The following is a 25082-nucleotide window of genomic DNA, read 5'->3' as shown; positions in this document are numbered from 1 at the left end:
TTCCATCTCTATGTCCTTAACCTTAATCACATCTGCTAAGTCCCTTTTGCCATGTAAGGTAAATAGTCACAGGTTCTTAGGGGTTAGGGTGTGGACCCCCTTGTTGGGGGTCATTATTCTGTCTACCACAACTATTTCAGACAGACATGAAGAGCCTATGCTCCAGCCACCTGTCTACTTGGCTTCTCTACTTGGATATCTCACAAGTACTTCAACTTTGACACGTCCAAAAGAGAACACTGAACTCCTTCCCCACCAAAATTCTGACCCTCACCAGTCTTCCCCACCTTAGCCAATGACAACAGTATTTATCCTGTTAATCAATTCAAAAGTGAAACACCTAGGTGCCCTTCTTGATTTCTTCTTTTGCTCCCTACATCCTGCTGAGTCCAACTCCAAAATTATCTTGAACCCATTCTTTCCTCTCCATCCTTATTGCCACCATTCTAGTCCAAGCCATCACTTCTTACCTGGACTTTGTAATAGTCTCTTTTTTATTTTTATTTTTTATTTAATTAATTATTATTATTATTATTTTTTATCTTTTTGCCTTTTCTAGGGCTGCTTCCTGCGGCACATGGAGGTTCCCAGGCCAGGGGTCGAATTGGAGCTGTAGCCACTGGCCTACGCCAGAGCCACAGCAACACAGGATCTGAGCCACGTCTGCGACCCACACCACAGCTCACGGCAACACCAGATCCTCAACCACTGAGCAAGGCCAGGGATCGAACCCACAATCCCATGGTTCCTAGTCAGATTCGTTAACCACTGCGCCACGATGGGAACTCCAATAGTCTCTTTTTAAAAAAAATTTATTTATTTATTTTTGATTTTTTGGCTACACACCCAGCATGCAGAATTTTCTGGGCCAAGGATAGCGCTCACTCCAGAGCAGTGACAATGCTGGATCCTTAACTACTAGGCCAGCGGGAAACTCCTGGAAGAGTCTCTTCCCACTCACAGCCTTGCTTCCCTCCAATCTGTTATGCACATGGCAGCTGGAGGGGTATTTTAAAAATGAAAATCAGGGAGTTCCCGTCTTGGCTCAGTGGAAATGAATCTGACTGGTATCCATGAGGACTCAGGTTTGATCTCTGGCCTTGTTCAGTGGGTCATGGATCCGGCATTGCTGTAGCTGGAGTGTAGGCCGGCAGCTGCAGCTCCGATTTGACTCCTAGCCTGGGAACCTCCCTATGCCACAGGTGCATGGCATAAAAAGACTAAAAAAAAAAAAAGAAAGAAAAAAGAAAATCAGGTTATATGGTTTCTCTGCATAAAAACCTTCAATGATTCCCCACTGCATTAAAATAATAGAATAAAATCTAACTTCCTACTGTGGCCCAAGTGACCACATATGATCTGACCTTCTCTGCAACCTCATGTCACTAACCACATTGTCACCTCATTGTCACCACACTCTGGCTCTTGCTCACCTCTTTGCTGTTCCCCAAGCCTTTCTCACCACGAGGACCACTTTTGCATCTTCTGGACCCCCTGTCAGGGATGCTATTCTCCCTAGTTCTTCCTGTGGTTGGTTTGTTCTCATTTTTCAGGTCTCATTTCAAATATCACCTCTCATAGTGGCTTTCCCTGGTTCCCTGATTTAAAATATTTCCCTCACCCCCATTAATTCTCTAATGAAGCACCCTATTTATTCCCCTTATAACATTACAATTAAATAGTTTTTTTTTTCTTTTTAGGGCCGCACACACGGCATATGGAGGTTCCCAGGCTAGGGGTCAAATCAGAGCTGTAACCACCAGCCTATGCCTCAGCCATAGCAACTTGGGATCCGAGCTGCTTCTGCGACCTATACCACAGCTCACGGCAACGCTGGATCCTTAACCCACTGAGCGAGGCCAGGGATCGAACTCGAAACCTCATGGATCCTAGTCGGGTTCGTTAACCGTTGAGCGACGACGGGAACTCCTAACGTGGTTAGTTTTTGTAGTGACTGCCACCCTCATTGGAATACGGACAAGGACTCATCTGCCTTGTGTGAGCGTGGTGTGCGAGCAGTTGTTGAATAAATGCGCGGAGCAGTCCTCTCACTCTATTTGCCATTCCTCTTGCTTCCTTCTACCTGTGACACCACGGGACACCCAGCCTTCAACCTTCCCCCTTCCCTCCCTCCAGCCTATTCTTCACTATTATCCTCTCACTTCCTTCGCAACTTCCTTCAAGATTCCTTATGCCTCCCAAACTCCCTGCTCACTAGTAGCCCCCCTCCCCTGCGATTACGCCCTTAATCGCTGATTCAGTCAGTGTACACGAGCCCCCCGGCAATCTTGTTGCTGCTGCATTATCATGCCCTTGCTTGTATTTGCTTTGTAATTACAGTCATGCCATGTATGTAGGTATGTTTTGTTCCTTAAGATTCTAAGTTACTCCTAGGTCAATATTACATCACACTTCTTTATAATCGTCCTAAAGTACCCAGTCCAGGCTGGTGGTGCCCGCTGTCAGCCATAAAGCAGAAAAGTGGAACACTCCCTTCGTACTGCTGAGAAAATGCAAAGAGCTGGAAGTTCATTTTAGGAACAGAACTAGAGTTGTAAAATAATTTTTTACAGCTTTCAGATTTTTTTTAAGCTGTTTACCTTAAGGAAGTAGTTCCCATCATGGCTCAGCAGTTAACGAACCCGACTAGCATCCATGAGGATGTGGGTTCCATCCCTGGTCTCGATCAGTGGGTTAAGGATCCGGCGTTGACGTGAGCTGTGGTGTAGGTCGCAGATTCGGCTTGGATCCCTTGTTGCTGTGGCTGTGGTATAGGCTGGCGGCTGCAGCTCCAATTGGACCCCTAGCCTGGGAACTTCCATATGCCATGGGTGTGGCCCTAAAAAGAGGAAAAAAAAAAGTTGTTTACCTTAAGGAAAATAAAGAGTAACAAACATGAACATTTCACTCTGGATTAAGAATTTGCTACCTTCTAAATTCTAAGAGATTGGATTATAGATGAGATATTCATGTGTGTATTAACTGCTATTCCCCATAAAATACAGTTTGCCCCAGCAGTTGGAAAGATGAGTTGTTTTCATATATGCAAACAGGATAGGTTTCTGAGAGTTTAAAGATTTTAGCCAGTACATCTTTAGCCATAGTTTTCTAACTCAAATTAGTAATAAATGATCAGGGAGTTCCTATTGTGGCTCAGTGGTTAACAAACCCGACTAGCATCTGTGAGTACACGGGTTCTATCCCTGGCCTCACTCAGTGGGTTGAGGATCCGGCATTGCCATGGGCTGTGGTATAGGTTGCAGATGTGGCTCGGATCCCGTGTTGCTGTGGCAGTGGCGTTGGCTGGTGGCTGCGGCTCCAGTTCGACCCCTAGCCTGGGAACTTCCACATGCCATGGTTGTGGCCCTAAAAAGACAAAAAACAAAAAAAAAAGTAATAAATGATCAACACATCATTTTTCTTTGGAAAATTTATTAAGGAAAAATACTTTCAACATACTGTGTGTGTATGTGTGCATAAATTAACAACTTAATATTAGACATATTTTAACACATAGTTACTATTCAGGAGGTACAGTTATATAAACTTGACATAGAATCCTCAATATGGAATAAAGGCAAAATTTGATTTAAAAAAATCTAGCAGAGATGATTAGCCTGAAGCGTTTTTTGTTTAGTTGCATTTCACGCGCGCGTGTGTGTGTGTGTGTGTGTGTGTGTGTGTGTGTGTGAGATGTTCTGTGTGATCCTTTCTAGGCAACTGGGACATGTTGTGAGAATAAGTTGACTAATTTATTTTCAGGGTAGGCTTGCAAAGCAAGTTAAAAGGGCAGAGAATTCAGGCCACTTGAGCTTCACATAACTTCAACTGGCAGAAGGTTTTTTGGGCATAATGAAACAGTCATGGTATAAACTACCTTCCAGAAACACAAAATTCTAAGCCTAGGATGCTTCCAATTTAAATAAAGAAGGGTGGTTCTACTATGACAGTGGTAACTTTTATTTACTGATTTATTTATTTAGCTTTTTAGGGCCGCACCCGCAGCATATGGAGGTTCCCAGGCTAAGGGTTGAATCGGAGCTGAATTGCCGGCCTACACCATAGCCACAGCAACACAGGATCTGAGCTGCATCTGCGACCTACACCACAGCTCACGGCAACACTGATCCTTAACCCACTGAGCGAGGCCAGGGGTAGAACCTGCAACCTCATGGTTCCAAGTCGGATTCGTTTCTGCTGCGCCATGACGGGAACTCTTGACAGTGGTAACTTTTAAATGTTAAATGTTTTCATTTCGTTTCTGAGAAGGCAGCATTTACCCCATGGTGTGTGCACTCAGAAAAAGACAACAAAGATTACGAGTTCCAGAAGGACTGAATGGGAAGGCTGGAGTGAACGTGGGTGAGACTAGGCTGACACGGGTTAGCGCAAGCTGTGAGTCTGTGGCAGGGCTCGCAAGCTGTGAGTCTGTGGCAGGGCTCGTAACGTGGTATCTGCTCGGCCACTTCAACTACATGTTGCTCTGAGGAGTCACGGCGATGTCCTTTCTTTGGTGTGGTGTAAATGGCCTATCTACATCCAGAGTGTAAATTGCACACTTCCTTAGTGCTGGGTTTCGTTATGAAATCTGGTGGGATGCCATCCTGAGACAGTCATGTTGGGAAGCCCTCAGGGGGTGCAGGTGTTCTCGGGGCCATCAGTTTGGAGCTCAGGTACGGCTCAATCTTCTCATCTCCAAAAGCAACAGACAGAAGCACCCTCTCGTCGCTCCATGCATGCACAGTTCTTAGGCTCCACCTATCTCTGCAACACGTCTGCCGACAGCGCACCTCTAGTTCCACTCGATTTTAAAGAGTTGGTTTTTTAGACTTTAATTGTCCAGTTTTGAAGAACTTCTTCAATTCCCGTAATTCCTGGGGCTTCAAACTCTGATCCACCCCTGGGGTCAATTTATAGCTCAGAGGAGACATGATGTAACCGTTTTGGTAAAGACAGATTCTCTTGCAGAACTCAAAGGTGCCAAACATCACTCCAAAATAGGGAACTATCTGTTTAGAAGGAAAATGAAAATCATGTTAAAATCTTAAAATAAAGCTGGCCCAGGGAGGGTTGGGGAGGAGGAATGGCAAAGCTGTTGACGGGCACACCTTGGGGAAGCCTGGGTCTGGGTTAAAATGCATGTAGACAGTCCGACGCTGCCTGTCAACATATGCTTGGGGTTTTTTTTTTGCTTTTTAGGGCCGCACCCACACAGCATATAGAGGTTCCCAGGCAAGGGGTCAAATGGGAGCTGTAGCTGCTGGCCTACACTACAGCCACCGCAACGTGGAATCCGAGCCTCCTATGGGACCCACACCACAGCTCACAGCAATGCTGGATCTTTAACCCACTGAGCGAGGCCAGGGGTCAAACCTGAGTCCTCATGGATACTAGTTGGATTCTCTTCTACTGTGCTACAAAAGGAACTCCCAACACTGTCTGAGTGGAATCATTTATGTTTCGGCTGGTGCAAGGTTAGTCCAGAGTTCTTAACCTTTTTTCCCTCTTTGGTCATGGAGTTCTTTAGGAAAATGATGAAAGTTATGGATTCTTTCCCCAGAGAGATGCACATATGCCTGTGCAGACACATTTTTGCATATAATTTTGGGAGAGGGGGTTAGGGTTCCGTTTAGGAGTCCATGAATCCCCATGTTGGGAACCTCTACACTTTACATGCTCAGCTCCCAGGGAGGGGGTATCAGATGTCCCCACACTGCACAGGGTTCCCCCCACCCCCACCTTCATGACCAGCAGCCAGCCTGCATTCACAGGCTGGAGGAGGTGGTTCCATGCAAACTGTAAGGGGTGCGGCGAAGGCACAGAGCAAGGTGGAATTGGAAGAAGCAGGCAAGCAAGAGACCCCTCTCTCACCTTCAGTAAGTTGGCTGCCAGTCCATTCCAGAGCCCCAGCACTCCCTGGGCTTTCACGATCTGCCGGAAGCAGTCCACTGCTCCTGAGAAGTGGACATCTACTCCTCCCCCATGGGGAAGGTAGGGGCTCTGAGCCTGGCGGGAAAGAGAAGATAGAGTGAGGCGATTTAGTCACCAGGAAATAAAGCTTCTAGCCAAGCAGCCAAGGTCTCAAGTCTGGGGTCTGGATGCAATGTCCTGGCCAAGACAATGACAAAGTATGGCTGCCTTGGGGCTCTACTTGCTCCGCGGGCTGAGAATGAATATTAACAAGCACCATGTTCACATATTTGAGGCGATTTTTTTCTTTTTTGGCCTCCCCGTGCCATATGGAGTTCCCGGGCCAGGGATCAGATTTGAGCTGCAGCTGCCCCCTAAGCTGCAGCTGTGGCAACACTGGATCCTTAACCCACTGTGCCGGGCTGGGGATCGAACCTACATCCCAGTGCTCTCAAGACACCGCCAATCCCATTGCACCACTGCGGGAACTCTTGGTGATTTTTTTTCTTGGAAGGAAGCAGCCATTTGGGACAGACTCAGCTTCACAGTTAACGTTGCCTCTCAACCTATGCCCTCTGGACGTGGCAGACACCTCCTAGGCACTTAAGCTTTTTGTATATGCCTTCTGTTTGCTTGTCTTAACCGACCCCTCCCCTGCAAAGTTCTCAAGTGGGGGCTGTTCCTTCCCCCCATCGCAGATGACACAGGGCGGGGAGCAGAGGGAAGGGTGTTCTTCCCTCCTCCTCTTCCCAGACTCTGACTCTGCCACTCTCATGCCAAAGGGCTCATGCCACTGAACCACACTCCCTGTCGCTGCTCTCAGCTGCTGGCCTCCTGGGCACTTTTCCACATTCACTGAGGCCTGTGACATCTGGTAGCTCCCCCCTTCCACACTCAGCACCATCATAGGGAGCTTCGGCATCTGTAGTCACGAGCCACAGACTTCATCACCACGCCGGTACCATCCTGACAACTGCCAAAATGCCCCATCTCTGAAAGTAACTTTTTTTTGTCCCTTAGAAAAACACTTTTCTTTCTTCCTCTTTCTTTTGTTCGTTCGTTTGTTTTTTTAGGGCTGCACCTGCAGCATATGGAGGTTCCCAGACTAGAGGTCAAATTGGAGCTACAGCTGCCAGCCTACACCACAGCCACAGCAATGCTGGATCTGTAACCCACTGACTGAACGAGGCCAGGGGTCGAACCTGTGTCCTCATGGATTCGTCCTCAGTCGGATTCGTTTCCGCTGAGCCACGACAGGAACTCCCCTAGATGAACATTTTTATGATCAGTTGAAATAACTTTTCAGTATACCATCATCAGTAGCTGACCACATGGAAATTCCTTTGTCCTTCTTGAAATAGCTATGTATTCTGGCTGACTCCACTTCCTCTCTTCCCACCTTCCCACTGCAGTCTGGCATCTGTCTCCATCATTCTGCTTAACTGATTCTGGTCAGGCCTGTATCTTTTCCTTTTCTTTCTTTCTTTCTTTCTTTTTTTTTTTTTTTTTTTTTTTTTTTTTTTTTTTTGTCTTTTTCTAGGGCCGCACCCGCAGCATATGGAGGTTCCCAGGCTAGGGGTCTAATCGGAGCTGTAGCCACCGGCCTACTCCTCAGCCACAGCAACCTGGGATCTGAGCCGCGCCTGCGGCCTACACCACAGCTCACGCTGGATCCTGAACCCACTGAGCAAGGCCAGGGATCGAACTTGTAACCTCACGGTTCCTAGTCGGATTCGTTAACCACTGCGCCACGACGGGAACTCCTGCCTTTCTTTTCTTCAGAGCATTCCCTGACTTTTAATAGTTGGTATAATTATTTATTTTCCTTATTTGTCCACTCCTATCTCCAACTAGCATTTCGCGCTCTGTGGGGAAGGGATTTTCGTCCTCCATCAAGGTGAAGGGTGAACTTTGGGGACAGGGCTTCCCTTTGAGGTATAGTAACAACCAAGCACCGACCAGAGTGTGAGAAACAGAACATGAAATGGACCAGCTTGAGTCTCCAGCCTGGAGTTAGAGGAACCAAAATGGTCAGTGGTCCTTGGTGGATGTCTTACTTTAAAGCGTTGACCTTAGCACTATTCCAGCTCAGCCTCCTTTCCTTCTTGCCGCATGGATAAAGAACTGCTATCAAACTGATGTTAAGCCTCCCTTCCCTGAGGAAGAATCTGCCTAATCACAAGACTTGAAGTTCCTCATGCTACAGTAAGACCGAAATATTGAAAAGAGGAGACTGCGTTCATGCAGGAAGTTAACTGTCTTATTCTGCTCTGCCATCATATTATTGATTTATCTTCTGCTGGGTTCTAGTAAAACTGCAGAAAGCCCCCTACGATTCTGCCTCCTGGGTCCCCTGCCACAACTAAAACAAAAGACACTAACCAAGTGACATGAGTTGTATGACAGGTCCATTATAATCAACTTGTGATAAAGCAGGGGCCATCTATAGTCAATCTTAGGACCTTAACAACCTTCAAATGCCTTTCCTTGACTCCAACTTCACCGCCAAGCCACTGTCAGTGCTCATGTGGACCACCGCAGCAGCTTCCTCAATAGTTTCCTTGGGACATAAAAAGTTTGACACTTCCTGCCTTCTCTCTCTCTAGAGTGGCCAGTGATTAAAAAAAAAAAAATCAGATCTTCTAACTTACCTGCTAAAAATATTTAAATGGTTTTATTTATTTATTTATGCATGCTTTTTTAGGGCTGCACCTGTGGCATATGGAGGTTCCCAGGCTAAGGGTCCAATTGGAGCTACAGCTGCCGGCCTACACCAGAGCCACAGCCACACCAGATTTGAGCTGTGTCTGCGACCTACACCACAGCTCACGGCAACGCCGGATCCTTAACTCACTGAGTGAAGTCAGAGATTGAACCCGCATACTCATGGATGCTAGCCAGATTCGTTTCCACTGAGCCATGATGGGAACTCCAAAATATACATTTCTTCCTGTTGTCTGTAAGCCATAGTGAGAATGTAGTGGTAAATGTATTTAACAGCTGGTCCTGTGGGTGGGGGAAGCCCTGAGTTGTAGCATTTGCTGATTTCAGTGGTATAAATACTCCCACTGTGGCAGATTGTAAGCTGTCAACTGTGAGGTCCACCAGCTCCCAGATTTGCTGCGATTTAAGAGTCAGCTCTCCTGAGCCAGCAGGAGTGGCCGGACCCACTACTTGAAGGCTACGGGCCCTGCGTGATCCGCCCTCGCACATATTTTCTGTTTCATCTTGGGTCATGCTCTTGCTCACGTGCTGCACCTCAGTTGCCCTGGCCTTTCTCTTCTCCTCTGCTCCTGTCCCTCCTCTGAGCCATAGGATCATGGAACCAACTAGCTACTTGACATCTCCGCTTGAAAGTCGAATAAACACCTTGAACTTTATATGTCCCACTTGGAGCTCCACCCCAACCCTGACCGTCTCCAGCTGGCCTCCTGTCAGTCAGTGGCACTGCCATTGACCTACTGGCTCAGGCCAGAAAACCCGAGTCCGCCTTAAGCTCTCTTCATCTCTCACCTTCTATCCCATCTACCACCAGCTAGCTCCAGGGCTCCAGACGTGCGCCAAATCTCTCCACTTCTCTCTCTTCCCACTATCATCATCTTAGTCCAAGCCACCAGCATCGTTCACCTTCCCTCCAATGGCCCCATGCGTGTCTACCTGCCATATTCTCCACATAGCGGCCAGAGTGATATGATCAGGTTATTCCTGGACTTCGGCTCTTCAGGGCCTTCCTGTTGCCCTCCGAATGAAGTCCAGACTCTCTCACCTGCCTTAGCAGGCCCTCCAAGACCTGGCCTCTGCCCACTCCTCCGTCTGACCTCTTACTCCTTCCTGCATTACATTCTGTGATTCAGATACTTTTGGCTCCACTGCCAGCACCTCTCACTGTCTCTCTCTCTTTTTTGGTCGTTTTTAGGGCCACAGTCGTGGCATATGGAGGTTCCCAGGCTAGGGGTCCAATTGAAGCTACAGCTGCCGGCCTGCACCACAGCCACGGCAACTCCAGATCTGAGCCACATCTGCAACCTATGCCACAGCTTGTGGCAATGCCAGATCCTTAACCCACTGAGCGAGGCTAGGGATCGAACCCATATCCTCATGGATACTAGTCGGGTTCTTAACCCATTGAGCCACAGTGGGAACTCCTCACCATCTCTCTCTTGAGTGAGGGCCAGCGTTTCCTTACTACCCCTTGCCTATCCACTGCCCACACCCTCCCAATGGCAGCCAGGTAACATTCAAAACTTATCAGATGCTGTCATTGCTTTACTTAGAAACCATTACCAACCCCCGATTTTCCAAAGAAAAACTTCCAGAAGGAAAGTGTTCCAAAGAAAACTTAACAGAATTCAAAACCCTCTGCCTTTTGGCCCCCACCTATCTTCCCAGGATCATTTTTCACTATCACTTGTGGTGGTTAGTTTCATGTGTTAACTTGGCTAGGCCATGGTACCAGATGGTTGGTTAAATACTGTCTGGATGTTACTGTCAAGGTATTTTGCAGATGAGGTTGACATTTAAATCGATAGACTCTGGGAGTTCCCGTCGTGGCTCAGTGGTTAACGAATCTGACTAGCATCCATGAGGTCGCAGTTTCGATCCCTGGCCTCGATCAGTGGGTTAAGTATCCGGCGTTGCTGTGAGCTGTGGTGTAGGTTGCAGATGCGGCTTGGATCCCGTGTGGCTGTGGCTGTGGTGGTGTAGGCTGGCAGCTGCAGCTCTGATTCAACCCCTGGGAACCTCCAAATGCCACGGGTGTAGCCCTAAAAAGCAAAAACAAACAAACAAACAAACAAAAATCACCGGACTTTGAGTAAAGCAAGTTACCCACCCTTCATAAGGTGGGTGGGCTCCATCCAATTAGTTGAAGGGCCTTAAGAGAAAAAAGACTGAGGTGCCCCAAAAAAGAGGGAATTCTTCCAGCAGTCTGCCTTTGGACTTTAACTGCAACATCTCCAGCCTGGCCTACCTTGCAGATTTCAGACGTGCCAGTCCCCACAATCCTGTGAGCCAAGTCCTTAAAATCAGCATCTCTGGGCTCTGTTTCTCTGGAGGACTTGGACTAATACCTACCCCGATCCCAGGAACCCTACATCAAGCCACACTTATGATTCCTTATTATTGTCTTCTGAATACTATGTATCCTTTTTCTGTTGGGCAAAATCCTAGTCACCCAGGACTAGGTCAGGTCAGATGGCACCTTATCTTGAAACTTTTTTTTTTGGCCACAGTGTGTAGCAGCTTAATGTGGATCTCAGTTCCCAGACCAGGGATTGAACCTGGGCTGCAGTGGTGAAAGTACTGAGTCCTAACCACTAGACCACCAGGGAACTCCCTCTTGAAACTTCTTGCTTCTGCAATTAGAACTGCTTGTTTCCTTGCTCCCTCTTCCCTGTGTCTCTCCCTCCTTTTCTTAAAATCTACCTCTGTTAGCTCCATCACCCAGCTTCAACAATTACCAATATATAGCCAATCTTTTTTCATCTCTACCCCTTGCAAGACATCCTTGTGGTGCAGCAGGTTAAGGATTTGGCGTTGCTGCAGCTGTGGTGCAGGCCTCAGCTGCAGTGTGGGTTCAATCCCTGGCCTGCAAACTCCTCTTCCTTTTCTGTTCTCCCTTAGTCACTGGTTAGACTTCTGCTGTGGTCCAGACTATCTGGTATGAGTTATGTGGATGCAGTATCTGGGCTGGCCGCCGGCAAGTGTATGGGAGCAGGCACTAGGCCTTCTTCACTGCCGTAGCTCTTCAGGGCCCAATACCCCTTCATTGCACATGCCAGGCACTCATTAAATGCAAAAAAAAAAAAAAAAAATGCCCCGCCATGTGAATGTCACCGTAGCTTTTCCCAAATACAGCTCTAACGATGACCAAGCTCAAATAAGCCACATGAATCATCATGAAGTACGAAAATGGCTCATATTTATAGAGTGTTAGGTGTCAGGAACTACCCTGAGCCCTTGAATGTACCAGCCATTTAACCCTCACAGAAGCCTCATGAAATATGTAGTATTATTTTATTAGCCCTATTTTATTTATTTTTGTTTTGTTTTGTTTTGTTTTTGGCTGCTTCTTCGGTAGGTGGAAGTTCCCAGGCCAGGGATTGAATTCACACCACGGCAGCAACCTGAGCCACAACAGTGACTGCCGGATCCTTAGCCAGCTGTACCACAAGGGAACTCCCTGCGCCGCCCCTGCGCACCTTTTTTAAGCCCTATCTTATAGAGGACAAAAGGGAGCCCATGAAGGGACAAACCTCCTAAATCACAGGCCACTTGAGAAAAAGCATCACCTGAATCTGGGTCTGTTGGACTCAGAGTCAAGGTCTGCCCCACTAAGTCACACCATTTCCTGATGCCCACAACTGAGAATACGAACTCAGTCCTGGCCAAACGTTACCACACATCATCGTTGAATGTGAGTGTCGCAGCCTACACACCAAATGAATTCTTTATGCTAAGACTGGAGTTGTGGGTGTGCTAAGAGTAAGTGCCTCTGCAAGTGTCACACTAAAGGCATCCTCAGATCACAGAGGCAAACCCGTATCGCCAGTTGCTGCCAGGACTGAGGATCTCTGTGCCCCCAAAGTTCATACGTTGAAGCCCTAACTCTCATGTGATGGCATTGAAGGTGGGGCCTCTGGGAGGTGACTGGGTGGCGCCCTCATGAATGGGGTCTGTGCCCTTACAAGGAGAGACCCAACAGAGATCCTGTCTCTTACTCCACCGAGGGGAAACACAGTGAGAGAATGCCCATCTGCAAACCAGGAAGACACCAAACCCGTCAACACTTTGATTTTTTTTTTTTTTTTTTTTTAGGGCTGTACCTGCGGCATATGGAGATTCCCAGGCTAGGGGTCTAATAGGAGCTGTAGCCACTGGCCTATACCACAGCCACAGCGATGCCAGATCCAAGCCATGTCTGCAACCTACACCACAGCTCATGGCAACGGATCCTGGACCCACTGGGCGAGGCCAGGGATTGAACTTGCATCCTCATGGATCTTAGTCAGATTCATTTCCACTCAGCCACGATGGGACCTCCTCAACGCCATGATCTTAAATTCACTTCCTAGCTTACAGAACCATGAGAAATAAGTGCTTGTTGTTTAAGCCACCCAGTCTATTGTGTTTGTCAAGGCAGCTCGAACTAAGATACCCCCAAAGGAAGAGGAATGGTAAGGCAGTGCTTCTCAACCGTTAGTTGCATATTAGATGAAGAGAAGCTTCAGAGAAGCTTTTCAAAACCATCAGTGATTGGGATCCACCCCTAGAGATTGCAATTTAAGTGACCGAGGTTGAGGTCTGGACGTCAGCATTGTTGGTGAGCTCCCCAAGTGGGTCTGATAGGCAGACGGGTTGAGAACCACTGGTGGAGGCCCTCCACAGCACAAGGCAGCTCATGGCTCAGACCCGAGCCCACCAGTGTGCCGTTGACACCCAGGGTGCCTGGGGAAGCACACGGGCCCTGAGGCCAGGCTGCTTAGACTGAGACCTCACTTTGCCAGCTCACTAGCTCTGGACTTTGAGCAAATGCCTTGACCTTCCTGAGCCTCAATTTCCTCTTCTGTACAATGGGATAATAATAAACACCTGCTTTATAGGGGTGTTGTCAAAATTGAGTGAAATATGTGTAAAGTGCTCAGAATAGCATCTGACATGTAGTAACCACCACTGTTATCATTATTATTTAGTATTTAAACTTGGAGAAGAGACAAGTATGCCGAAGACTAAACCAAGCCCCTAGACCAGAACTGCCATTTACCCAAACTGTATCTTACTAGTAAAGAGAAACGAAGCATGTCAGGTTACCAGCCCTAAGGCCCTGAACTCAAATCCTCCCTCCACACAAACCCAGGCGACTCTCAGCTGTCACTGTCTAGCTCAGACCTGCGGCTGCCAGGGTGGGCGTGCTGCGTGCTGCAGCAGACATCCTCGGAGAAAAAATGAGAGGAGCCAGGTAGTCCTGGCTCTGCCACTATCTGCATAACCTTGACTGAGTCCTTGAGTTCTCCGAACCTTAGTTGGCCCACATGTCAGGGAAGGAGGCTGGAAGGAACTGACCCTGAAGGCCCTTTCTCGTTGCTCTGATCCATGCTGCTGCTCCTACTCCATAGTCCTTCCTGCCTCCAGGACTTCAAAGCTGCCCATCCCCTGCCTCGCTAAGTCTCTCTTACCGATCAGAATAAGTATCACTTCTCCAGGGACGTCTTCCCAAATCGCCAGCGTACGTCAGGAGCCTAGGAAACACGTAGGTCACCCCGTACTTCTCTTTCACGGTACGGGGCACAGTTTGTAGTGATCTAGTGTATAATTATTTCTTTCGTGTCTATGCTCCCTGCCCCTCCCCCCCACCTCCCAGACTGTAAATACCATGAGGGCAGCGACCCTGTCTTGTTTGTGTTTTTATCCCCCTAATCTCCCTATATGCCTGGCAATCTATATGTGCTTAATACACATAGAAAGAAAGACAGAATGAACTTGCAGTAGATGGAAGGGAAAGATACTTCAAAGCAAAGTGCTTGATTGTTTCTGTGATCAACTCCACAAGAGGCTTTCCAACAGAGGCAGTCTTTTAGGTTGTTCATTCTTTCCATGAGTACTAAAATAAACAATATTCAGGAAGATGTAAAACTCATATATGCTTGACCAAAGCAATCCTACTTCTAGGAATCTATCCTACAGATATATTTGCCCAGGTGGGAAATGATGTGTGCGTTACAAGGATTTTTATTGCATCATTGTTAGCAATGGCAGCAAATTGGAAATTATCTAAGTGTCCATCAATAGGGGGATAGTTTAAGAAATAGTACGTACGTCATTCTATGGAACAATATGGCATCATCAAAAAAATACGTGGCAGGGGTTCCCTTCATGGCACAGCGGACACGAATCCGACTAGGAACCTTGAGGTTGCCGGTTCAATCCCTGGCCTCGCTCAGTGGGTTAAGGATCCGGCATTGCCGTGAGCTGTGGTGTAGGTCGCAGACGCGGCTCGGATCCTGCGTTGCTGTGGCTCTGGCATAGGTCAGTGGCTACATCTCCGAGTGGACCCTAGCCCGGGAACCTTCATATGCCGCAGGTGTGGCCCTAAAAAAAGACAAAAAGACAAAAAAAAAAAAAAAAAAAAAGGCAGCTCCATCTGAACTGATAAGGTACCATCTCCAAGATTCATTTTTAGGTGAAAAAACAGTGTAGATGAGTGTATATAGCATGCTGCTGATTATGTAAAAACAAAAAGAACATAAATGTTCATGTTTATGTGTATCTTTGCATAGACCGCCTTTGGAAAGATTCAGGTAGGAAACTGGTAATATTTTCTCTGCAGAGAACTGGGAGGCCAAGGGACAGAGGTTGAGAAGGCTTTCTTTTCAGCAGACACTCTTTGTCCTTTTTGGACGTTGTATCATATGCATATGTTTCCTATGCAAAAGGTAGAATATTCATCTTGAAAGAGCATTAATCAAGAAAATGAGAAGACAAGCCACAGACTAGGAGAAAAATTGGCAAACGACATATCTGGTAAAGAACTATTATCCAAAATATACAAAGAACCCTTAAAACTCAACAATAAGTAAACAAACCCAGTTAAAACACGGGCCAAAGTCCTTAACAGACACCTCACCAAAGCTATACCAGTGGCAAATAGGCATATGAAAAGATGCTCCACATCATGTTAGCAGGGAAATGGAAATTAAAACAGCAACGAGATACTGCTATACACCAATCAGAATGCCAAAACCCAGAATACTGATAACCACAAATGCTGGTGAGGATGTGGAGCAGCTGGAACATTCACTGCTAGTCGGAATGCAAAATGGTGGAGTTACTTTGGAAGACAGTTTGGTGGTTTCTTACAAAATTAATATACTCTTAGCATGGGAGCTCGCAGTTGCGCTGATTAGATGAGATTTTAGTATTTACCCAAGGGAGGTGAAAACTTAGGTCCACGCAAAAACCTGCACACAGATGATTAAAACAGCTGTCTTCATCTCTGCCAAAGCTTAGAAGCAGCATCCTTCAGCATGTGGATGGATAAACTGTGGGATCCAGATACAGAAATATTATGACGCATGACAAAGAAATGAGCTATCGAGCCACGAAAAGACACAGAGGAAAGTTAAATGTATGTTATTAAGTGAAAGAAGCCAATTTGCAAGCGCTACATACTGTGTGATTCCAACTATTTGACATTCTGGCAAAGGTAAAACTACGGAGAAAGGAAAAAGAGCAGTAGTTTCCAGGGGCTTGGGGGAAAGGATGAATAGGCAGAGCACGAAGGATTTTGAGGGCAGTGAAAATAGTCTGTCTACTATAATGATGGCTATACATCATTATACATTTGTCCAAACCCATAGAATATACAACACTGAGGGTGAGCCCTAAGGTAAACTACAGACTTTGGAGGTTCATTGGTTGTAACCAAGGTGCCACTCTGGTGGGGGACACTGATAATGGGGGAGGCTGTGCAAGTGTGGGGGCGGGGGGTATAAGGAAAGTCTTTGAACTGGAAACTGCTCTAAAAAACCAAAGTCCTAATTTAATTTTTTTTTTTTACCAAATAAAAAGAACATTTAAAAGGAGATACAAAAGAAAAAGAATCTGCTAGTTGGAGCAAACAGGAGCTCAGAAACTTTCACTTGTTACTTGGAAACAACTTTGACCTCCTGTAGCCACAGAGGACATAACCCGAAGACCGAGAGGCATCAGGACGTACATGCGTGGATGGAGGCTTCTGTCTTTTGGCAAATCCCAAATGGTCAAATGAATAAACAAACAGCCAATGGTACCGAAGAAAAAGGACCTTTATGTCCCGTGAGCCACATGGCCTGTTTCCCTTGGCAGAGCCAGGGCCCCAAGAGCTGTCCTCATACAGCTAAGAAGCACACTGGCCCTGCGGTGGGGACATCCACAAGAGTGGCTCTAGGCAACTGTCCCCTGCCCACCCCACATGGCCTACAAGCCACCTCCCACCCTGGCCTTGATCAACTAGCTGCTCAGAAAGCCTGCGATGACGTGGGGGAAGCAAACAAATGCGGCAGGTTGGTATCCTGCTAGGGAAGAGAGAAGGGAAACAGTTCCTGTACGCTGAGCTGGGGTGGGGGCGGAGAGCCCCAAAGCAGAGCCAGGCCAGACTCAGCAAGCAATTGAGATGCATGCAAGTGAGCAGGAAGGAGGCCGTGGGAGGGCATGCAGAGCAGCAGCGGTGCAGAGCCAACTGTTAGTGTCACTTTGATGAGGAGTGAGACTGGGTAGGAAGGGCGAGGGGGAAAGACTTGGAAGATGCCAGTTTTCAGAAGGCAGAGGAACACACAGACATTTGCAGGACCTGCACATGGTGGCCTCTAGGCAAATGCTTGTTAAAGTAACCCAACAAATGCATGGTCAACTCTCCTGCCATCCCTGCTCACCATTATCTACAGACATGGAGGATCTTCTGAGGTTTGGGGCTGCTGGCTCCTTTGTGTGTTTATCGCCAGCATAGGAAACACAGGAACACCCGGACCAGATGTTACAGTTCTAATCAGGCCTCAAGGCCATGCATAGATTTTGAAGAGGTGCTTCAAGAACAATAAAAATAGCACTTCAGTTTTATTGAGTATTTATCACGTGCCCAGCTCTGGATCTGCATTAACCCAATTCGGTCTTTTCTCCATGGAAATACAAGCCAGGCACTAGGCTTCTCCCTGGGTTTCACAGATGAGGAAGATGAGGCTCAGAGAGGCGACATGGCTTACCCAAGTTCATGCAAGAATAAGGGCCCAGGCTGGCACCCAAAGTCCACACTCTGGACCACTGAACTAGGCTGCGCGGGAAAGCTTTAAGAGGCACACAGCTGTCAAAACCAAATGAACACCAGCTACGTGGAAAAAAGGTGAAAACTGGTACTACATTTGTAAAGCTGGCTTGAGGCCAGTGGAGGCATGGGCAAACGCCAGTATTCACGTCCTCCAGACAGCAGCAGCCGCAGAGGGCTGCAGGTCTATCCTGGCTGACAGCAGGACTTTTCTGGGACCTTTCTTTCCCCTTCCCCTACCTCTCCACCCGCCCCCCACCCAATGCTCTGGATGTCAGGGAGGGGGCGGTCCTGTCATCACTGCTGTTTTTGTTTAGCTGGAGCTCAAAGAGGTCTGGTGACCATTTTGATCCCCAGACTTTATCTCTTAGAGGGAGTGAGCCAGCTCAGGTCAGGAGGAAAGGGCAGTGATTTTGCAAGCAGTGGAATTAGGAAGGCCCCTCCCTATACTCTCTCCTTGCCCGCCCTCCAGGGGACAGTCTTGTTTCCATGATCAACAAGTGCCATCCCTAAATTATTTAGGGCGCTCTACACCTTTGGAAAAAACAAAGGGGAGACCTTTCCTTTCCTTCCACCTTAACAGCGATGCTCCAACGCAGCCAGCTGGCCTGAGGGGTGTCCAGACATCCACCTGGGTCTGAAAACCATCCTTTTTTTTTTTTTTTTTCAGAATGCCAAGGCAGTGCTACTGACTTACATAGACGTTGGTCCCCAAAGGGGCCAGCCCCCAAAGTGAGATGATGGCAAGGAGTTGAAAATGCAACAAACTCAAGGTAACAGTCCATCCTCTCTTATGACCTCGAGAGCTCAGAACTCAGCAGGGCCTGTACTTCAGGACCGGCGAGTTGGCTGTGCTGGGGAGATGGCTCTGTTCCCACTGAGAATAGATGCGATGTCAACCGAGAAACCTTGAACTCGGCAGAAACCCTGACACTCGGTTAGTGCTTCCTAGCAAGTGTGATGGGAACAATTTACTTTCCTCTCCCCGGGCTTTGCACCTGCTCTGCCAGGGGCTCGGCGGGCCAGGGGGGCTTTCTTCCCAGTCCGTCCCGGCGGCGGGGCCTATGTGCGGCCAGCCCAAGGTCCGTGGCTGCTGAATGTTCTCTGCTCCTCATTCCAATCTGCTGGCCTCAAGCCTTCCCTTGTCAAGCTGCCAGTAACCAAAGCCAGAGGCCCCCCGCCTCCGTCGACAGCCTGGTTTCCCAAAGAATTTTTTTTGTTTGTTTCTTCCAACTTGAGTTAACCACTCCCTGGCCAAAGCCAGCTTTGTGTCTGTTTCCGAGCGTGCGCGCTGCTGGTTTTTTCAGCTGAGGCTGAGAGCTCACAAGTCTCCAGGTTTGGTTTTCCTGTCCCTCATCCTCTGCTCCCACACCCGGGGAGGGAACTGGAAGAAACTGTCCACCACTTACGTGGCACCTAGGAACAAGCCCCTGTGGTCTAGGTGGATGAAGCATGGGCCTGCTGGAGAGACCTGGGCACAATCCCCCCTTTCCCCCCGCCCTCCGCCGGCTAAGCTGTTGGGCCAGTTACTCAGTCTCTCAGTGCTTTGTTTCCTCACCTAGAAACTAGGAATATTAACGGTATTTATTTCATAGGGTCGATCAAGAGGAGGGGATGGGACAATAAACTGCCTTGTCCACACTAAGTGACCAATCCGTGGTCCTTATGACAGCATTACAATTTCTTATTCCTTTTGTTCCCTCCTCCAGAGGTATTTTGTCCCCATCCTTACCCCTGAGAAAAGCCTCCCCAGCAAAGGAGGGCACAGATTTAGATCCGTCCGTTTAGATCACATTTTACTGCAATCAACAAACTAACGGGTACAAATTCTATGTTGCCGATTTGTCAAGCACTTGCAGGCACTGTACAGAGCGGCAGGAGGTTGCCGTGAAGCAGGGGGTACATCAAAAGGGCTTCGAGGCTCTTTTTTACTCTGTCCTTTTAGCGTATTTACTGATCTTGAAATGCTAACGGCGGGAGCTGAGATACACAGAGCCTGAGTGCTAAGGTAGGAGGTGGGAGATAGCGCATTATCAGAGCGAGGATTGCAGGCAGTTTTCCACAGGGGACAAGCAGAGGTTTCCCTAGGTCAGCAGGCCAGGGAGGGGCAGGCTGCTCTTACCTTCAGCAGAGGTAGGGACGAGCACACCGACTTGGGGTTCACTCAGTGGCAGCTAAGGTTCAGTTCTGTACCCAGAGGGCAGTGAGATCTCAGAAGCCGGCCCTGAACTTCATTCATTTTTTAACAAGTATCAAGTGCCTGCTACAGGAGGCTACGTGCTGTGGGGACACACAGATGTGTAAGACACACGTCCCAAAGGCAAAGAGCTCAAAGTCTAGGAGGTACCACACAGAGAAGCATGTGACATGGGCATGGGAGCAGGAGCAGGAATGAGCCCTGGGCGTTCAGAACGGGGTCACTCCTTCTCCTCAAGGAGGTGGGAGAAGACCTCAGGAGGGGCTCTGACGGGGTGGAGATGCACAGCGGTGGTGTGGAGATGGCAGAAGTGGGGGGCACGTGGAGAAATGCTGTGGGAAATAAAGCAGCTGGGCCAGAGTGCCCGGGCAGGCTCACAGCATCATTTAGACAGGGTTCTTCACCCACAAAGCCCTTGGAACAAAATATGCCTTTGGGGCTGGGGTGGGCGTGAGAGTGACAGAGCACACTGTGAGTTAATGTCGGTTCTCCCACCCCTGAACCCCCTCCCGAGTGGTCTGGAACACCCCCATGTGTGGATCTACAGAGGCGAAGCACCTGCCTTATCCATCATGATAGGTGAGCTCTTTGGGGGGCCGAAAAGCCAACTCCTTTATCAAACAATGGCAACAGATACGCGCAGTTGTAGGTCAGAAGTGACAGCCACGATCAGGCAGATCTCTGCTGAGAGGGCGGCAGATGCTGCGGGCAGAGGTGACAGGAATGTGAAATACACTTATTCTTTAGGGGGATGGGGGACAGGGGTGCAGATCGTTTTGATTGAACTGGAGGCTGGAACAGAGCAGAGGTCAGAAAAAGGCATGCTTTGTTTAGCCCAGGTAGGACCTAACAATGTTTATGTGCCAACGTTGAAGAATTGAGGGATTTTACATACAAATCTAGAATTCAGGTTCCCTTGAAAGTGGCCCCACGTTTCTAAATGGCATCTATCCTTTGAGAAGAGGAACTTGCTGCAGCTTCCCCTGGCCCACTTTATTCCACGCTGCAGTTCATATTTAGATGCTAACCACATTTTGTAAGCACGGTGCAGTTGGCTCAGAATGCATTCCACAGCTTATTCTTTTTTGTCTTTTTGCCTTTTCTAGGGCCGCACCCGTGGCATATGGAGGTTCCCAGGCTAGGGGTTGAATTGGAGCTGCAGCAGCTGCCCACCTACACCACAGCCACAGCAACTCAGGATCTGAGCCACGTCTGCGACCTACACCACAGCTCACGGCAATGCCGGATCCTTAACCCACTGAGCGAGGCCAGGGATCGAACCTGCAACCTCATGGTTCCTAGTCGGCTTCGTAAACCACTGAGCCACAACAGGAACTCCCACAGCTTATTCTTTAGAAGATGAGTGTTGTGCTACTGGGTCTCCCTACTTTTTCTTTTTTTTTTTTTTTTTTTTTTTTTTGTCTTTTGTCTTTGTCTTTGTTGTTGTTGTTATTGTTGCTATTTCTTGGGCCGCTCCCGAGGCATATGGAGGTTCCCAGGCTAGGGGTTGAATCGGAGCTGTAGCCGCCGGCCTACGCCAGAGACACAGCAACGCGGGATCCGAGCCGCGTCTGCAACCTACACCACAGCTCACGGCAACGCCGGATCGTTAACCCACTGAGCAAGGGCAGGGATCGAACCCGCAACCTCATGGTTCCTAGTCGGATTCGTTAACCACTGCGCCACGACGGGAACTCCCCTACTTTTTCTTTTTCTCATTACTTCCAAGTTCTTGCCGGCATCTGATTTTGCAACTCCTAATATAGGGGGCTCTGTGCAACGAGGGTGGCAGAGTTGGTAAGGGCAGCCTGCCAGGCCAAGGGGCTCGGCCTTTATTCTCTCAGGGCCATAAAGGACACAACACAGGCAGATGGTAAGAAAATCGTCTGGCAGAAGCCAATGGGCTGGGTTGGCGGGGACAAAAATGAGTGTTGACCCTGGTGATAAGCTACATGTCAAGTCACTCAGTCGCTGACTGGGTGGACCTGGGCAGGCTGCCGAACCTCTCAGTGCCTCGCTTTTCTTCTCTGTAAAATGGGCCCGATAAGAGTACCCACCTGGCAGGGCGGATGCCAGGATTAAATGAGATAAGGAGCATCAAGCACTTGGCACAGTGCCTGGTACTTGTGATCATTTTTAGAATTAATCCTGAGACCAATTAGAGGATTACTGTAGTCACCTAGGAATGAGCTAGATTAGGGCAGGGACAAAGGCAAAAAGAAAGACTAACGTGGGAGTGTTAGGAATGAAGAAGACCCAGCTGGGTTCCAGGTTGACTGGGAGAGGGGGGCGAGGAAGACTCAAAGACAGCTTCTGGATCTGCAGCCTGGGTCCCTGGGGGAATGGCAGCACTGAAATGGAGCACTTTGGAAGAAGTCAGTTTGACAGATACTAAGTTAGAGGGGACACTGGACAGGTAACCAGCCAATGGCAGTGTCCGGAAAGCAGTGAGAAGTGTGGGATCAGGGTTCGGGAGGTGCGGCTCAGGGCTGAGGATGTGGATTTGAGCAGGAGGAACCAGGGGAGGGGAGGGGCACCCTGAGGGGAATGGCTGAAGCTACAGGCCCAGTTCCGCATCTCGGGCAGGTTCAGCATCTGTTTGAACAGCCGGGGCCTCTTTGTACTCAGGCGCCGTGCGGATTCTGCTCAGTCAGCTGCGCCACTTGGATCCTACCTTTGTCCTTCGTCTTATGTGCTTTTCAGTTCAAATGCTGACCTGGCCTAATCCCACTTGCTTTGTGAGCCCTGATGGGGTCAAAGTCCCCGGGGTAGAATGCAGTAGGCTAACACTTGGTTTTATGTTTGATGAATCGGAGACCTGATATGGGCCACAGGGAGGGGGGCTCAGGCAGAGTTGTGCGGGAACCAAGCTTGTGCCTGCTGCCTCCCTCCTGATCCTCTCAGAAGACCCTTGAGCTTCCAAAGCTCCAGCTTCTCCGCTGCCCCCTAGGTTTTCTGGGCAGTGTATCTCCCTTCGAACCACATGAACTATCCAGAGAACCATGTGCTCAGGACACCCAGGTCCTCATGAAGGGCCCACAGATTAATCAGACGAATTGCTCTCCATCAATATTTTAGCTTTCTGCTTGTTCTCTCAATACAGTAAATGCTGCCAGCCTCTTTGGTCCCAAGCTCTGGGTCAGGTGTGGGAGAGACAAAGGGGAAAAGGCCGTGTGGACCAAGAAGCGCTTGAGGTGAAATGGGCCGAAGTGTGGCCATGGGGATTGGGGCAGGGTGGTCCTGGTGGCCATGAACATGTTACTAGGTGGCGGGGGGACCTGATCCCATTTCTGCACAGGGCTGATCCACCCCCTTCTCACCAGAAACCATCCCATGAAAACATGCACATGCATAATTTATTTACCTCTCCAGTCTCTAGCATGCCAGCCAGGAGCCAGGGTAAGAAAAAGAAAAAGGAATAAAACGAGTGTAAGCACGGTGAAGGAAAGGCTCAGCTGGTTAAACAAGACTTCGAATTATTGTCGTTAGTGTTCAAGAGCGTTCCAACCTGATGTGGCATTAAATGGACAGATTGTGTGTGTATGTGTGTGTCTGGATAGAGCATATTAGGAGAATGAGACATTCAAATTGGCCAGTCAGTGTGGGGCCTGTCCAGCTGGTTGTCCATCCGACACCTGCAGGTGATTTGCTTCCTGATGGGCAGTGGAAGAAGGAAAGCCAATGGGAAGCAAATGTTACCCAGGTCAGAGCAGCCCGGCTGCCCTGCAAAGCTCTCTCCGTATAAATTCTGCTGGCAAACCTTGCCTGCTCCCATGGAGGGAGACTGTTATTAAAGCTCTCTCTTCTTGGAGCTGTTGGATTGAGTGCTTTGCAGAAACAAACAACCACCACAATGGAATTGGGGGTTAGCCTGTTGTTTCTAGGCTCCTCATTCTCCAAACTGAAGATGTATTTTGAGCAGGGATTAGGAGGTTGTACTGGACAGTGATCGAAAACTGCAAGGCTCCCATACCCTCAGGTGGGGCTCATATACGCTCTGTTACTGCAGCGACATCTAATGGCCAGGGAAAGCAGTGCATGAGCAGTCAGTCTGTCTTGGGGGGTTAATTTTTTTTAAGTAGAGCAGACAAGGTATTATTATTTATTAATGACTGTAAAATGACACTTTGGCAGTAACCCTAAGAACTCACTTTCTGTATCTTCGGATGACATTGATATTGTCATTCATAACTGGATGCTGATCACATTTTATGAAAACCATGCAATTGTCTCTGGTTTGTTTTTTTTTTTTACAACCATTGTGACTTTGCACTTATTTTTTAAGCTTCTTGTTGAAGCTCTGTGTAGGCATTATGCAAAAGGTTTCCGTACAAGGGAAAAGATTATTAAATTTGCCCCCCAAATATCCATTTCTGGTGTATAGTAGATTGCTATGCTAAGTATATATTCTAGAATAGAATGTAGTGGTGGCTAGATTTCCCCCAGCAGCCGTCATTGTTCTAGCTCTCAGATGGAGAAAGGAAAGCTAAAAGTTAACAGAGAAGACTGAAACCCCCACCTCCACATTAGATGGCACTGAATTTCATCTGAAACCCTTTGTGATATTGTGATTTAGAACAAGAAATAAATACTTGGTCCTCATCCCCATTTCTGGCCCAGGGCTCCTAGAACTCTCCTAAGTGATGAGAGCAATAAAGGTGTCTTGATATTCATAACAAACCCCTTTCAACCACACCTGAGTTTACGTCAAGGCAGTGACTTTTGGTTGCCAGTAATCTAGTGAGTGAACTGGTTCCCTGGGTTCTGGGAACAAATTCGTCAAATTCAAGGATGAGGTGGGAGAACCTCTAATTTATATTTCAGAAGTGTAGGTGACAACTTGGACCTGAGATTGGCATCTTAAGTGGAGGCAGTCTTGCAGGGCTGAGCTCTTCACCTGTGGGATCTGACGCTGCCTCTGGGTAGACAGAGTCAGAAGTGAGTTGAATCGTAAGACACCCAGCTGGTGTGGGAGACTTGCTTGGTGTGGGGAAAAAATCCCCACACTGGAGTTGGTCCCAGAATCTTCCCCTGTCTCCATCACACCTATGGAACCAGCGGCGGAATCTTCCCCTTTCTCACTGACTACCCTTCCCCAGGCTCAAGCCCCTGGGTTTGGGTAGGCTCGCTATGGGGAAGAAGTGAGCTCACCAAACCTTGAACTCTGCATAAGGAGCACTA

At 48.3% G+C, this 25082-nt stretch overlaps 2 protein-coding genes across 5 annotated transcripts in view; one reads left to right on the top strand and one right to left on the bottom strand.

Moving 5' to 3' along the window:
• Positions 1–3415: 3415 nt before the first annotated feature.
• Positions 3416–25082, bottom strand: part of SLC25A43 (solute carrier family 25 member 43) — a 38345-nt gene continuing 16678 nt past the window's right edge. Inside the window, exons 4-5 of the mRNA XM_001927589.5 lie at positions 5872–6006; positions 3416–5009 (exon numbers count right to left, since the gene is read on the bottom strand). Coding sequence (XP_001927624.1) covers positions 4809–5009; positions 5872–6006 — 336 coding nt within the window. The 3' untranslated portion in view covers positions 3416–4808. The remainder of the gene's footprint in view (positions 5010–5871; positions 6007–25082) is intronic.
• The window catches only part of LOC146394767 (large ribosomal subunit protein eL42-like), a 48729-nt gene continuing 42020 nt past the window's right edge, over positions 18374–25082 (top strand). For 2 of the 4 annotated variants that reach the window (XR_014835559.1, XR_014835560.1), the window contains exon 1: positions 18375–20480. The gene's annotated coding sequence lies outside the window, so the exon portion shown is untranslated. Of the gene's footprint in view, positions 20481–25082 lie in introns of all 4 variants that reach the window. The other 2 variants (XR_014835561.1, XR_014835562.1) reach the window with 2 other exon arrangements.

This window comes from Sus scrofa, chromosome X (assembly GCF_054392235.1).
Source record: "Sus scrofa isolate SSC_HxYL_T2T_F1_AM1 chromosome X, Sscrofa_HxYL_maternal_Yorkshire_Landrace_v2.0, whole genome shotgun sequence".
Taxonomy (NCBI): Eukaryota; Metazoa; Chordata; class Mammalia; order Artiodactyla; family Suidae; genus Sus; species Sus scrofa.
Note: the sequence above shows the minus strand (reverse complement) of the source record. Positions and strands in the feature narration are given on the sequence as shown.